This window comes from Drosophila mauritiana, chromosome 2L, assembly GCF_004382145.1.
Source record: "Drosophila mauritiana strain mau12 chromosome 2L, ASM438214v1, whole genome shotgun sequence".
NCBI lineage: Eukaryota > Metazoa > Arthropoda > Insecta > Diptera > Drosophilidae > Drosophila > Drosophila mauritiana.
Window position 1 is genome coordinate 10,321,628 of NC_046667.1, and position 17,177 is coordinate 10,338,804.

Genomic DNA, 17,177 nt, shown 5'->3' on the forward strand with positions numbered 1-17,177 from the left:
ATTTCATAATCAAATGCGCAATTTGATTTCCACCCACCAAAAACTTTTCTTTTTAGAATGCTATACGTGGTATTCCCATATCGTCGACACTCGTCTCATGTTTTCCTAGCCAAACCCAACTTTGTTGGCCATCATTTTTTTTTTATTTAACAACAAAGGATGGAACGCAGGGGGAGCTTTACATGCTGCAGTACATCAAAATGTCTAAAATTTCATAATTGCAATGAAGTTTCCACCATGGACGCCTCATCCAGATGGAAGATTCCCTGTGTGAACTTAGCCGCAATGGAATACTCAAAGCGTATTTAATTATACGTGCTCTGTTTTTGTTTATTCTGAGGTTTGGGGTAGAACTTTGAACAGCTGTTTTTGGTTGGTACTCTGCGGTTGGGTTCCTTTTTTTCCAGGCACGCAGATACAAAGGATAAGCTTTTGGATTTCCGTAAGAAATTGCATTTTAATTAATTTAATTGCAAATGCTGAAGCAGTACAACTTTTGCACTGCAAAACAGCAATGTTAAGACCTTGTAAGTATGTTAAAATTCAAAAACAACCTTAGAGACATTTTAAATTCTTTTGTTAAAAATTTCAGCACTCAAAAAACCGCGAAATGAATATTATAGTTTCACTTGCCGTAATTTAGAAAATATCTCTGCCACGCAAAAGTAAACCGCAAACGATTTGTCAAGGATCATAACTTTCGATTTATCTTTAACTCGTTAGCAAATATGTCTGAGCACTCGACTGACTCCCCAAACCAACCAGAAATCCTTTGAAAACCCAATTTAAGGCTGGTGTCAGTTGCTGAACCTCAGGCGGTGGAAACATAAAAATTGGCCCGAAAATGACAAAGAAAAAAATCAAAAAAACTAATTAAAAATTTGCTGCAATTCGAGATAGTCCGGGGAACGGCAAAAAGCCACTCTCCTCGCAGGGACAAACAAAAAAGCAATTACAATGCCTCAAACTGTTGCAACTTCCTGCAATGACAACAGAGGCGCTAAGCATGGTACACAATATTAGCAGTCTGACCACCATCCAGCAAACCCAGCTCCACATCCCCCCAGAAATTCCCCTGTTGAACATTTTGGCCAAAAACGAAAAACGAATAAAAACCCACAGAATGGCTACCCAGCAGCAGCAGGGCGAGGAGGAAAACTCATCCTGCCAGCGTGGATGGAGTCCGAACGGGCTAACAGGCAGTCAGGATATCCTACTGGTAACCAGTTACCAGTTACCACGATGCTCCGCTCTTGGTAGCAGTTTCAGTTGCGTCCGTCTGTGTTAAATACGCGAATGTCCTTCCTAATCTCATTCGGTGATGTTATCCTGAACGAGCGAGCGCAGCAAGGACTCTACGGAGCAACAACTGTTCGCCAGGCTGCCAGCGTCCCTCTCCACTTCATCCTCGGGCTCTTTTTTCTCCACGGCTTTGGCAACTCCATTCTGTAGTTTTTGGTTAAACTTTTTACATATTGTCCGCCAAAGTAGAATAAAAGAATCTCGCTGTGATACCCTGTAAATATTTGTACAGCTGTCATTACCAGCTTGTTAGCTTTTCGAAAATAAGCTTGATTTGGCCGAAAGCCACTACTTATTAAATAGAAAATTAAATTATTTGTATTTGGAACACAGGACCTTTTCAAGCTGCTACCCAGCAGATAGGGTATGCAAATCGTCCTCGATGATTTCCATTCGGTTATGGTTATTATGGCCAAAGTATTTTTTGGCGTCTACGTGTGTGTGTGTGTGTGTGCCTGTGTGGGTGTGTTTGTTAACCCGACAATGACGACGGATAGCGAATCCTGCCCGCTCCTGTGACCGCTGCCTCCTTTTGAAGCTCAAAAATGGGAATCGTTGGGTATAGAACCGCGTTTATAAGGGGAAAAAAGGGAAGTTTTGGAGTTGGAAGCTTCAGAGACACGTACACCAAAAGCCAGGCTAAAATGCCGCCAGTCAAAAAATTTGCTGCTCTCCTTCGCGGTCCCTTTTTTTTCGCCGTCCAGCTTTTCCCGGGAAAAAGCAGCAGGGAAAAGTGCAAAAAATGTTTCGCACCCTCGGTGGCCAAAGTATTTCTGCTATTTCGGGATGGCGTGGCGAGGACACACTGTTATTATTGCGTTTTTATGCATGCTCGCATATGGCGAATGTCCTTGGCCATGGTTACACCACATGATATACGGCATTAAAGTGGACCAAAAAAGGCGTGGGGATGAGGCCAGGGATTTGGGGTGCGAAAAGTGGTTTTCACAGCGATATGTTTGGTTCCGGCACTCTTAGTGGCCAGCGAGCGTGCTAAAAGTTTTTAAATATTTTAAGCTGCAGTGAATTATAGACGATCCCTGGCATTCTCTCAGCCAAAAGTATCTGTGAAGTTAATTTTACGGATGAACTTACGTAGAATATTGGTTATGTGTTATGTGGTATTTTGCTTAATCAAATTCAAATTATCTACTATGACCACTAATAAGTTTGACCAATAAATAGATTAGCATGTTCATTTTCTGAATTTTGAATTGAATATTAAGAGTTAAGTTTGTTTTTATGGGATTCACGGTTCATTATCATCTGATGAATGATGCAATAATTAAGCATGTCATCAATCCCAGTTAAGTTTATCGTTTTTTGTACATCATTTTCTTTGGCGCCATCTCCCTTCCAAAGTTCACACATAGGTCAGGAGAATATAAAAATCAATACCACGGCAATTAGGCGCCCAGCTCGTCCCCACTTTCTTCTGCATCACTGGCTGTCCGATTTTGTGATTTATTAGTCGGTTAGAAAAAGAATACAAGGCGGAAATTAAGGACTCGGCTTGGGAAAAAGTAAAGCAAACAACAATAAATTGAGGCAAATTAAGCATACGAATGCGTTCCCTGTCAATATTTGCATAGTCGAGTGAGACGTTAGTCTGGTGGCTTGTGTGCCGGATTCAGGTGGGGAGCCACTTAACACCTCCCGATTCCAAATCCAGATCAAATACTCCAGCAGGAACGTGGCTTATTAAGTCGAACGGATTACGCACAGCTCTGGGTGGGGATATGGTTGAATTGGGAAGGGGGAGTCAGGCACTTTCCACGCCGCACGATTTTCTTGCTACGTTCTCCATCATTTGCCTTAACCGTGCTATATAGCGTGCACTCAAAAAAATATCTGTAACATATCAGATTATTTTGTTAAATTTAAAATTAATCAAGTATAGTATATGAAATAGTATCAATACTTTCCTAAGGTTTACATACTAAAGAAAACTATATATTTCTTTAACACTAGCTACCAGCATGCTTATGATTTTCTCTCAGTGTATATAAACATCTAGAGCAGGTCACCTATTTGTATTTGGCTTTCCGATATCGAATGTCAGTTACCGTGGGGCATTCTTCACCATCCTCAATCGCTGGCTCTCGATTTCCCGCTCCGGTTGGCCGCTCCGGTGTCAAAACAAACTGGAAAACAGTCTGAAACAGAGTCAGATTTTAAATCAGTCAAACAAACAGCGTGGTCCAATAATATTTGTAGATCGTAGAATCGACGTAGCTGACACCTCCATTGGGGAATGAGGGATGTACCTCCATACCTCCATATAAGCATTTGGAACTAGGAATGTCGCCATGTGCGCGAGTGGGTCGGTGGCCGGTCGTGGCTTATCAGTGGTGCAGTGGTGTAGTGGTGCACTGGTGGCACCGACATTACCTGCTCACTTACCTGAGCCACTCACAGTGGTACTCCAATTAATAGCTCTTCAAGTCCAAGTCAAAGTTGACAAATAGTTTGGCCAGTCGTGGGGTTCCTTGAAAAACTTTTGCTGCTGCTTGGAACTTTGTTATTAAAACTTGATATAATTATTATATAACTACAAAATTATAAAAATAACTCAAGCTTAATATGATTCTTTAAAAAAGTTAATTGTTAGTTGCTAATATTTCTGCAGCTGGTGTAAAACAAACTTTTTGTACTGATAAAGGTTTATCAAATTATATAGCTTCGGTTCAATCGATAAGGCAATTCGTGCATTGCGATAGAAAATGCGATAGAAAAATACATATTTGTTTTTTTTTAACAAATGTAATTTTTTTTATACATCTTATTAACAAGTTCTAATATCGAGTTCTTAATTTCATGTGCATACTCTTAATATCATTCTTAAGCAGTCGCTCTCAAACTGTATTCAAACTGTAAGGTTGGAAGGTTCGAATCGAGCCAGCTTATGTTCGAATCGAACTTCATTCAACAAATAAATACTAATAATATAAATAAGAACCAATAAACCCAAAAAGAAAAAAAGAAAATAATTTTATTATACATTGATACATTTTACAATAATTATTTTTGCGTATGTTTCAGCTGTTATTACACGTACAGTAATTTAATTTCATTCGAACTTGAAGATGTTCGGTATGAAGAAGTTGGTTCGCTCAACCGAACGCATTCGAGTTCGAATTGAAACCTCGACTGCGGAAGCAAGTTTTTCCACTGCCAGTCGTTCAAAAATCTCAAGCGAGTCGGTCGTGTTGCGGATGCTCAAAATCGGAATTCGTCGCGTTCAAAAGTTAGGCGCGTAATCAAAGTGGCAAGATAGTTGAAAATAAAGAAAACAAACTGCGAAATATTAAAAACACAAAGGACATTTTTAACGAAATTTGTGAAAAGTGAATTTTCCAAGGACTTCAAAACATTCAGAAATTAAATTCAAAGTGAAGATTGGTAAAAAGTGTGGTACAAAAAACTACGGACTAAACAAAAATTGCGCAAGTTTTGAAAGTGGAAAACAATTTATGATTTGGTTATAACGCACAAGTTGTAAACAAGAAACAGGATTTTCAACGCAATTTTATAAAAGTGGAAAGTGAAAAATTCGAGGATTACCAAAGACATGTTGTCCCAAAGAGTGCAACCCAACTAAATCGAGGATAAAACCGATTTAAACAGGACTTCTGACTCCGCCATCTCAATCCGAATCGCATTGCTCTTGCGGATTATAACCACCAGACATGGAGGACGAACTGCGCTGTCCCACGTGCAAGCAGCTGTACGCCAATCCGGTGCTGCTGCCCTGTTTCCACGCCCTCTGCCTGGGCTGTGCCCTGGACATCCAGACGCCCTACAGTCCGGGATCGGCTCTACCGGGCGCCGTCAACGGAGCGGGTGGAGCTTCGTCAGTGGGACACAATGGGCTGCATGGCAATGGAGGCGGTGCCGGCGGAGGAGCAGCTGCTCCAGGCACAAATCCCAATGGACCCGGCACACGGCACAGCTCGCACAGCTCCGCTGCCAGCACAGCTAGTTCGAATACCGGAAGCGAGAGTGTCACCTCCGACCAGGATCAGTCGGACAAGGTGAGCATCTTCAGCGAGGCGGACTCGGGCGTGGTCTGCTGCTCGAACACATCGCGTCCGGTGTCCTATGCCGGCACAGGACTGCTGCCGGGAGTGGGCAATGTGGTGGCACCACCTGGAGCCGCCTACTGCCTCACCTGTCCGCTCTGCCGCAAGCTCGTCTTCTTCGACGACGGGGGCGTTAGGAATCTGCCCACCTACCGCGCCATGGAGGCCATCGTGGATCGCTTCTGCGCCCGCGAGGCCCTGCGCTGCCAGATGTGCGAGACCGATCCCAAGGTCGCCTCCCTGATCTGCGAGCAGTGCGAGATTCGCTACTGCGACGCCTGCCGCGAGCTGACCCACCCCGCCCGCGGACCGCTGGCCAAGCACACGCTGGTCAAGCCGCGCGGCGCCGCCCAGCAGAGGGAGTCCGTCTGCGGGGAGCACGAGGAGACCCTCTCCCAGTACTGCCTCAGCTGCAAGGCTCCCGCCTGCGGACTCTGCATCGGAGAACTGCGCCACCAGGCCCACGACGTCCAGTCCATCAACGTCACCTGCAAGGCTCAAAAGGTGAGTTTGAGATGGGATTTTGATAGTTAAATAGTTGCATATGCCTTATCAAAACAAGAAGCTGCTTGAATCTATACTACATGTGCAAGTATTTATTAAATTAATTTGTTAAATGCACAATATGCTCGAATCCTTCAGCCAATATTGCATACCATTCTACTAAGAGCCAGACAAATACAAATATTTGCTTAATTTATTGGTAAACAAAGTCCTTCTATTAGAAAGGCAGAATAAGGAAAATGTGCTAATTAAAGAAATACCAAATAGGAATTGGTTATTTATGCAAACCAAGTTCAGATCCCAGCCAATGAAGGCCAGGGATATGACCGTGATGTCCGGAAATTCATTGCCAGGAATCAAAAGAGTCCTTTTTGGCTGGGAGAAGAAAAATACGGCACCAAGGCAAACTAATTAGGGGCGAAAGTAGGGAGCTCGTGAAATAAATATGTATTTGCTGGCGAAGGCACCGCATATCCTGGCCACATCCTGGCTTGCTTCCTCCTTTTTAGTTGATTGTATTCGAGTTCTGCTTTTGCCATTCGTCTGGCTTTTTTGTGGAAAATTTATGGCTTGTCTTGTGGCCCCGAACATTTCTCATGCAACATTGTTTTGGTGCAAGTATTTGGGGATATTGGTGCTAAAGGCAGCTTAAAGATCCATGAAATTAAGGTAAAAGGATATTAACAAGGCTTGAAATAATACTGAGGATTTTTTTGTAAATTTCCCAACTGCAAGCCAACATTTTGAAAGGGGTATCTCTGAGTCTGTTAGCCAGTTGAAGTATTTCATTAAAGAAAATTCTTTACAACTGCTACCCACCCTCGTCAGCTTTTGTTTTGACGGAACCTTCCAAGTGCCACAATCTCGCAACTTTGGCACGCTAATTCAGCGATAAGTTTCGTTTTCCTACCTTTTGGAATTTCATTTCACAGAACTTCAGTGGCATTTGTTTTTTTTTTGTTTTTTTGTGGCCCTCTCACCTGTCGTTCGCCAGTTGAATTCATGAATTCGCTGTCTGTCGTCGAATCACTGGCAATTGTCAGCGGCAACAATTTTAATATGGCAAATGTTTCGAGTGCCTGCACATCCTGTCATCCAAGGACAACAAACCGACGCCAGCGGAAGAGGACGAACTGCGGCAAGGACAGACCCAAGTGCGAAAAGTGACAAATTGCAGTGGCAGCCAAAACAAAGGATGACAGTGAGGCAGGGAAATCAACTGTCTAGTCAGGTCAAGAAGGATATTACCCGAAGGATAACGGGGCAGGAGGAATAGAAAGCATTTGTTGTATCCTAAAAACAAATGCGCTAAAGTATTTCACAGTCTCTGGTTGTTCAAGCTGTAATCTAACTAAAAATCTTAAGCTAGATTTCCAGTAGAAGATACATATAAATAGGTTAAGCACCATTACTATTTCGATTTGATAGGAAACTATGATATGCACTATAAACTGGAATATTCCAATAGATACATTTCCTGCATTTTCACCATATTTCACAATTGAAGAGTACGCGCTATGATAACAGTATCTGTATCGCATTTCGCCCTATTTGTATATCTATTTGGGTTGAATGTTTCCCCATCAAATTACGCATTCCGTACTCTTATCACTTTTATCACAAAATCAGCCTGATTTACCAGCCTCTGTAAATACCCGCATTTGAGTTCATTCCGTTCGCAACAAACGCTGATGGAATTTTTTTTGGAGTAGTCCTTCGTAGATTTCAGATTTGCCATTTCCTGTCGGTTTATCTGGCATCTGGTCGCACTCCAATATCCATCCTGATGCATCACTTCGTCCATCGGCGGCCTGCAACTGATTTTCAATTTCCATTGTTCGGCATCTTCGCCTGCAGGCGCAAAGTCAAAATTTCGTCCGAACAATGCCAAATGCCAAAATGCATCCCCATGCCCGGGGGCAGCTGATCCCGGGCAGCTGCTCGCCGCATAATGGCACAAGCCAGGTGAGGTTCCTACCTCCAAATTCCAGCTCAGCCCCGCATGAATGACACACGCACGCAATCCGGAGTGACGCCTCCGCCTTTCGCCCAAAAAGAGTTGATAAGATAACCGAGTGGTAGTAGTCATCATGCATCCAGTCATGGGGTCACTTGGAAAAATACAACGCACGTTTCAAAAATGTATTTTTGAGATACAAAATCAAAAGATACTATTACAGTAGCTAAAGTAATTGAAGTTAAGTTACTTATTACTGTTTTAAAGTTTTTGATGTCATTCTACTTGGTTTAATATTTAAATAAGTAAATATAAATAATTAAATAAAGCACTTCAATTTTTTTTATGCCCTTAAATAACTATCCAAGTCCCTTAATTTTGTATTTTCCGTGCTAAAGATTGGTTTGCAGATAAGTTACTCGTGTTTGTGCCATTTTTCACACCCAATTGTGGGCTAGCTCTCTTTACCTTTCTACCTGTCATTTTGGAACAGGTAATCGGAATTCTGGTCCGGGCCTGGGACTTTCCCAACTTGTTGTTCTAGGGCCTCTGTAAATCATTAATTTCGCTGTTTATTATGGAGTTGCTTATTCTGTGCCGTATCCTGTCGAGTTATCCTTGGCCTGCTTTCTGCACCTCGACATTCCTCATTGTTGTTCATACGTTTTTATTTCGTTTTCGCTCCTTGTTCCTGCTCCTTTGAGATTTATGACACCATCAAAGTGCAGTTGTCCGCTGGCTGGGGAAAACATTCTGAAATATTTTGCAACATGTTTCGTGTTGTACCCTCCACCACCACCACCATCATCAGCACCACCAACCACCCGGTCCACCCGATCCACCCCTCGTACCTCGTTTTTAAGGTCCTGCCAGATGATTGCACTGCATTTGTTCCGTTTAATGTGGCAGCATTCCATTGTTTTTCCGCCACCAACCCTGGGGCAATGTTCTTTGGATAGATGTGTGTCGAATCCATTGGAAACCGCCCAGAGTTCAGGTTGTACTTCCTTGCAGATCCCAACAATGATGGCTTTAAATAGGTTATTCTATACATGATTAGGGGAGGTGCAAAAGCATTAACAATGGTGCTGTTGTTACCAAATATGTGAAGAATATATTTATGCCGATGAAATATTGAATGAGTGTTTTTAAAGACGATGTCCTTAATCCAACCAAAATCAAATCTTAGCCAAATTCTGCTATTCCTGTTAAGTCCAGCAATATTTCTTCTACCTCCACGAATTTATTCCCGCTAATTTGGGTGTTATTTTTATACAGAAATTCCTTTTTGGAAGGAAGAGCCAAGCGGGAATACTTCCTTAATGCCCCCACTTTCACGTCAGGCAGTTCAGTTAATTACAGTCCAATTACACGAACTTTATGTGTAGATACATTTGGATTTCTGACGCTGGCAGCCAGCTAGCCTGTCTTCCTCTCGCAATACAATTAAGCGGAAAAATGAATTACATAATTAATAAACAACATTCAACGCCGGGCTAATTAACAGACCATCGTGTCTTTTGGGGGGAGGCTAAAGAAATTAAAGCTGGCTGAAGGGAAAGTAAAGAAAGCTCAGTCACATGAGAGTAGCAGCACATCCCCAAAAATGCCAGGATAATGTGTGTTGCGCAAAAGCCAAGTTAATTGTAGAAGGGGAAAAAGGGGAACATACAAAATAAATAGAAGAAAACTGGTAGCAATAAAACGAAATGAAAGCCAGGCAAAAAACAATGAAAATTCTGGAAAACAGAAGAGTTGCTCATGTACTTTCCCTAATTCATAGAAAATTGCTCGTTTGCCCCTTTTTTGCGCAACTCGGAAATTATTTTGTCACGAGTAAATTTCAACAATTGCTTGCTCACTAAATAATAACAAACTGCGCAAATGGAAAGCAGCCACCCTGTAAATGCATAGCAATTTTTACCTGTCTATCCACCCAAACTCCAATGTTGGTCAAAATAAAATAGAAAGGAATTTCTTTTCCCCAGTGCATAATTTTCGGGCATTTTTCAACGTTTGTTTGGGTGTGTCCCATGCCCCAAAGGGGGTAAATGAAATGAAAACAGGGAGTTTTCCACACAATTTTCGGGTGTGAGTGGATCGAAGGAGCTTAGCTGAGTGGCACTAAATGTTTACCGGGAGCTGCAGACATATGCATTATGGAGTCACGTGTCCAGCTCCATCTAGACCAGTTTAATGACCAAAAGTCCTCAGCAGTTTGTCGTGGGCATATGAGCCATGGGTATTCCCCGGGGTCTTACATTTGGCCAACTTGTACTCGGCCCATCAACATGGCTTTAATTGGCACCCATTCGTCGTTTACTTTGCGATGAACAGATAAAGCTTTGGGTAATTGATATTTTCACATCTTGATAAGCCTTTTCAGGAGGGTTGTTATGCTGGTATACCATTTCCCTGTTTGCTGGCTTTTGTTTTGGAAAGTAATCTGCATATGTGACCTTTATTTTTATGGTTGAGAACTTAAAGCTATTAGCTTATGGCCATATCATGAGCTGAAGGTAGATTTTCCAGCTGGAAGTTCAAAGAAGTTAATGATTTAAAGCTCTATTGTCTGCAGCTTGATTGAAACCGCAAAGTCAATAAGCAAAACGCTGTGCAACTAATAAGGCAATTGCCTTAAGGACCTTTGTTGTTCTCAGCAAATCCTAGACCGCAAGCTAATCGCATAAATATGTCCTTATTCATATACTTAACCCATACACATGATTTCCATTAACACGGCGAGGCTTTACTTCACTTTCATGTGACAAGTCCAACCTTTTCCCATTTTCCGTGAAAATGCCCGCTGTGAAAGCCTCTAATTATTTCCACCATAAATGTCAAACCAGATGGCTGGGTGGTTGTGGGTGTTGGGAGTTCGAGGGCGTGACCCCACCTGTTTTTGTGCTGCTGTTGCTGTTGTTGTTGTGCTGATTTTCGACGGTCAGGATCGCTTATCTGAAAATTGCTTTTCGCGAGCCTTTTCAACGCTAAATGCGAAATTACAAAAGTTGGAAAAAATAATTTTTCCCCCACTCGCGGTAATTTATGCGCATTTTGCATGTCCCAGCGCAATTGTCAAGGTTTTTTGTAAATGTTTCCTTCTTTTTTTTGCGATATAATTACTTTTGTTTATTCACCCAACAACCCCGCGACTCCACGAACCTAGAACAACTTTGACCGCAAAACTTTTTCGGTTTGGCCACCAAGGAAGCCGGCTGGCCATGAAAATTGCGTTAAAAATTATTGGATTTTGTGGCTCAGTTTGTTTTATTTATTTCTTTTTTTTGGTGTCAGCATAATTCTGAGGGCATGACCATCGACTATCCCTCATCATTTCGTATAAAGGGCCCACCCATTATTGATTTAATTTAATTAGTTTCCATTCGCCGCTGACCAAATTCACTGATTTCCGAATTTTGTTTGCCCGTCTGCGTTTTTAGTTTTAAAAATTTCAGTTTCTGTTGTGATTGCAGTGTTTGTGTTGAGCGATGTGGGTTTGGTGACCCCGTGCGGTGGTGACCCGGTCGAAAAAGTTATTAAAATTTTATGGCCATCACATCGAATTTTCCCATTCTCGAGAGTCATTTTTATTGCTTTTCGCCGCTACTTACTGTCTGTGGGTTATTTTTTGGTCTGCTACTGAATGCATTTTCATGTTCTAGGTTTTATTCGAAATGAGTGCAAGTAAAATACTTGAAATTGACGTAAATTGAATTTTATTTGATTTTTTAAGAATGCTTTGTTTGCTTATTTGGTATGAATTTGGCTTGTTTGCGAGTGTTTTGTAGATCTTGCAACAGTTTTAACAGAGCTTACATGTATTTTTTTAAAAGCATTTTCATTACCAAACCAAACTATGCGAATATTTAGAAATAAATAACTTCCACAATGAACAACAAAGTGGCAACATATTGCTCACTCGGCAAACTATAAATAAGCTAAATGCAACAAAAAAAAAACCTGATATTGCGCTTAATTTATGTAAATTCCATTTGTGCACGCCAATAAAGAGCACATTTTTGCACTGGTTAATTGGAGAAAAAGTGTATTTTTCTATTTATTTAAGCGCTAATTTAAATGGCAAATAAATAAATAATGTCGCCGGCTAACGCGGTCCACTGTTGCTTTATTTAAATAAATAAATTATCGCCTGGTTGAAAATTGTTCTGTGCGACTGCGGTTGGCAACTGGAGATACATATAATGTATCTGAAATATATTCAGATATTATTCACGATTAGCGAGTTAAATAAAGCACTAATTTTGGCAACAAATAGTTGAAACACCTGCGCTTGGATTCAGAAACTAAAATAGTATACATTTATTTTGGGATTTTTGGTAGCAATCACTGCTGTAGCTATAACTTCATTTGAAATACTTAAGCTTAAATATAAAATTATTATCAAATAATTTCTCAAGGCCGAATTTGAATGCTTAAGTTTGCAACTGCAGCCTTATCTGCAGGCAATTAGCCATCGCAATTCAAGTATCTTGAGCGGGTTTGTCTTTCCTATCTGCCAGATACGAGTTTACATATTTGCCGATAAGGTTTTAGTCTCAAGACAACTTGGCTGGTATTTACCTTCGAGCTTCGGTTCATGTCAATGCCTTCCAGAACATATTGACAAATGTGGACGGACTGAGTATCTGTGTTTGATTTACCGATTCCTGAGGTGCGACTCAATTTGTTGATTGATTTGCTGGATTGCCAAGGCAGTAGAATCAATTTGTCGCAGCACGGACTTAAAAACAAATTAGAGCGTTGCCCAAGAAAATAGTATTAGGTTAATTGGGTGGAAATTGTGTTTTTAATTTAACGCACTGCTAGTGGCGTTCAATTAACAAGTGTAGAGGGGATTTGTATCTCAGACTGAGGCAATAAATAAAAATCAGAGAGTGCGCTTTAAACAAATTTACAATCGATTTAACAATAATATTATCCAAGCGTTCTCACGGATTTTACCCATATGCAAATTAATGGCAATGAAATTCAAACAGTTTACAGCCGCCGTTTGGCGCAAAAATCGAAATTGGAAATTGTTTTTAATTATGCGTAAACAAAATAAATACGTAAATCAATGCAACATTTCTGTTGTTACTTGGAGTGTCAAAACGGAAGTTTTAATTTACATGCATATGCAAATTTTCCAACTAAATGAACTGGGCGACAAACAAAGAATTTCAGCACGCAATCAAAAAAAAAAACAAAAAAAACTTAATGAAAATCCAATGTGGAAATTAAATAATGTTCTTTGTTTGCCAATGCATTAAATGGCTGAATTCGTATTAAATTTGTGGTTGGGCGGCGCTTTTATGACTGTTAAACGTTTGACGCTCGCACTTAATGGGGCCGTAAAAAAATATATATATGTACATATATACCCGCTGCTCATTTTGTGTTCGTCTCTCATTTTTTAATTAGCCGCCGCACAAAAAGTCACCCCGCAGAATCAGCCAGCATGCCACATGTGGCACGAGCGACATGAGCAGCAGTTGTAAGGTGTCGTTAAAAACTACAATGTGCACACTCGACTGCACAAACACACATATATTTATACATATGTCCCTATTCGTATCCCTATCCCTCTGTATATATATATATATATATACTGGGCATCCCCATCCGAGTGACGCAGTTTTTTACGAGTCCTGCACAGCGCCAACTGTCAACGGGCTTGTTGACGTTTTAAATTTCTTCGCCGGCTGCGTGTGTGGCATGTGAATGTGGGCCAATTTTGGGAGGGGGCATGGAGTGGGGAGATGGCTATCGTTCCGGGCTCTTATGTGACCCAATCCCAGCTCCTCCGCCTGGTCAAGTGTTAATGGCATAGTTAGGTGAGGAATAACAGGGGATTTGCTTAGAAGAGCAAATTTTGAGCATTCTTAAATGCAGGAAATCTGTGGAATATGTGCAAGAATGCTGAATATTTAAGAATAAATAAAAATATTATAAATAAATATAAAATTATAAGATTATATTGAATAGTAGTATCAACTGGTCTTAAATTTAATTTTATAAATATTAATTAAATCTATGTTATTAAGAAATTTTTTAAGCTGTATAGATTGCAGTCAGTTTATTGATAGACATGACTATAAATCAAATAATATGAATAAACAATATACCAATTTAAATCTAGCCACATATGACACTAAAAATCCATCAATAATAAACCCAATAAAATATAATTTTTTTAATCGCTGCCCTCTTTTCTGACAAATTTAATGTCTGCTCATAAAAGTGACTTGATGCACCAATCCGCATAATCGAGCATACATATCTGGGAATCTCAATATTTAGTAGCTTCGATGGGCGCTGTCACCTGGAAGTTGAGCTCGTTAGGGATCAGCTACTTGAGCATTCAGCGCCGCACGAGGGTGCAATTACATGCTGCACGTATGCAAGCCATAAAAATACCTCAAAGTGAAGGGAGGAGTGGGGGGATTGTAGGGACCCCATCCCCTAATCGACCCACTCGCTGACAGACTGACAGATGTTTATCAACATCGAAGTTTATTGCATTTCACAAGAATCACACACTATAAAAACTGATAAAGCGACAAGCGGGCCAAGGAGTGGAATCGAGTACATGGGGGTAATCGAAATCAAAGCACATAACTGGCATCGATAACGAATAACATTTGGTTTTATGGGCCACATTGAAATTATTAATGTTTGCTCCCAATTATCATATATCGCAGATAACTTAATGGTTTTCCATTTTCCTTTATATCGTGGGAGAGAATGTCTTAATCGAGTTTGAGAAACGCAAGAAGAGAATGGGTTGTAGATATTTTCCAGTACCTGGGGCATTAAAGCATTACCTTGGATAGTCCCTGTCTCAATTGCCAATCAATTGGAGTGAAATGATGGCTTTAAGGCTACATCTGTCACGGAAGATAAGAGAGTTATTTGTACAGAGTCATGAACAGCATGAAAAGGATAGTTAGATACAGTGAACTATAGGTATCCTATGCCATACTGCACTTTCTCTTTCTCGAAAAATCTAAAATTAAAACTTTAAATTTGCTTGTTAGATACAAGCACTTGCGTTGTTAAATTACAACCAATCACATAAGTGCAATAAATCTTCATCACGTAGCCAAGATCCCATTTCCACTGCACTGGGGGCGCACTGTACGGGGCATGGGGCATGCTACGCCCGACAAAGTGACAACTTCATGAACTATTCAAAGTGCCTCGCCTGCTTGCCACTGTCTCTGCTTCTGCTACTGGTTCTGCTTCTGCCCAGGTGGGCTCCTCAGGTGAGCACCTGCAACGGCTGCGCTCGTATCCTGGTCTTTGGCGTGTCCTGTGGTCAGGGCGCGTGAAGTGCCCCGCCTCCGGCTGGCTTATTGTTGTCCCACTTGGACTTGGAGTGCCTGGTGGAGGATTGCGCTCCCTATCTCTGCGGATTGCGGCTTGTCAGCTGTCAGCATTTGGCCGCTGTCCACTGGCAGTGGACTTTGGTTTGGAGCTGATTTAAGCCCGCTTTTGGTCAGCATATCTCCTCCACTCCATTAGCATGTTTCATTTGTGCCGAAAGGCAGGCGGCATTAATAATTCAATGCTGCTGATTTGAAATGCAATAACAATTTGATTTATTTACAGATAGCAGAGTGGTAGTAACTTTGTGGGGCGTTGACTTGAGTTGATTACTAAGTTGATGGCTAAGTAAAGGGGCTGCTCAAGTTGTACAAGTTGTAATTTACTGCGATTACTATCGGATGGAATAAAAACTTTAATTAATTTAGTGTCGTCTAACTTGTCTCATATCTTATCTGTTGGTCTTAGCACAAGTTTCAGTGACTTTAAGTATTATATACTTGGCTTTCGATAGAACGTAACAACTAATTTCCATTTTCTGCTCTCTTTTTCAGGTATGTAAATCCCGCTTTCTGTCCACTTTGATTTTTGAAGCGCAAGTAAGTCCTTATTTGCCTCTTGGTCATTTTGCTTAATGGAAACCAGAATCAAAGCATTCGAGTGTCATTGTAATCAGATTTTCAACACGTGGCCAAGGACTTAAAAAAAAGCCTGTTAATCTCAACAAAAAGAGCCGCAGAATAATTTTTATTAATTAAATTTCCGTGGCTTACCACGGCCCTCATCATCGGTGCTCTTGGAAAGCGCTGGAAAGCCGCTTAAAATCACAATTTTTGTTAAGTTTTCACAGCGGCCTTTGAACTGAAATTATGACCCCGGGCGTAAGGCTGTCAACAAGTGCAGGCAGCATTTTCCTACCATTTTCCTCCCCATTTCCCGGCCGTCTGGCGCTTGTCGAAATTTTTTAATCAATACACAACCTGAGGCCATTGTTGATAAACATTTTGACGTGCCCCTGCAGCAGATATGAATTTATATCATTCCGTTCGCCGGAGGCATTTTGTGATGGAATCACTTTTTCTGAATATTCAATAGGGGGAGAAATGCTCATCACACTAGTGACGAAAACGATATTTCATGTGTACATATACAATCTGAATACATATATTAAAGCATCCACATTTTTTGTCCTTCAAGTTTCATTGGTTTTTTAAACCCAACTTGTACAAATTTAACCTTTCACACAACTCCAATATAATGAAGCAATTGGTAAGGGGTTGATTTTTTGGGCCAAAAAAGCAAACACGGAAAACCTTTTTGGCCAACACCTGCCCAAATGACCCCGAAAACCTTTCCCCTTTTTGTTAACCTCGCCCACACAAACAATTTTTAATTTGTTGACTCTTCGTGCGAACCTTTGACAAACATTTATTTTAATTTGTTTGGACCCACTAACGAAATAATTTAGATAAATGCGAACACCCTTTTGGAGAAGACCAAACTTTCCACGAGCATGAGATCTAATTAAGCGGATCCCTTGGAAAAATTCTGAAGCCAGTCCAATAGAATTGATTACTTGACCCGTTTTCGTCTTGACGTTTTCCCGAGAATTGCCCAACACATTTTCGCAGTTTTTCACAATTTTATCAGGCTATTTTCAGCCCCATTTTCCCATTCACTCGTTTTTCTTTGGGGAATTCGCCTTTTCTCATCGCTTTTATTTTGTGTAATGTGCCAAAATGTTGTAACATTTTTTATTTATGTCAACCGCTTTGCACATTCAGCTAGCAAAAAAAAAAAGGTCAATGGGTATCTGGGAGAACTTTTTCTTATTAAATTATTTCCCATTTATCCATCTAGCCTTTTGCTCGTTGGCAAGAGATAAAGGCACATAAAGTGACCAGAATAATGTTGCAGATTTTCAGTGAGGCATGAATGAAAATGAAGCAAAGGACAAGTGTTATTATATAAATGGGAATCGAAAATTATACAGGAAGTTACTC

The 17,177-nt window shown here is 40.8% G+C and overlaps 1 protein-coding gene across 2 annotated transcripts in view; it reads left to right on the forward strand.

Annotated features, from left to right (window-relative positions):
- Nucleotides 1-4,493: 4,493 nt before the first annotated feature.
- Nucleotides 4,494-17,177, forward strand: part of LOC117140991 (E3 ubiquitin-protein ligase TRIM9) — a 75,161-nt gene continuing 62,477 nt past the window's right edge. For both annotated transcript variants that reach the window (XM_033304245.1, XM_033304252.1), the window contains exon 1: nucleotides 4,494-5,888. In XM_033304245.1, coding sequence (XP_033160136.1) covers nucleotides 4,992-5,888 — 897 coding nt within the window. In that variant the 5' untranslated portion in view covers nucleotides 4,494-4,991. The remainder of the gene's footprint in view (nucleotides 5,889-17,177) is intronic.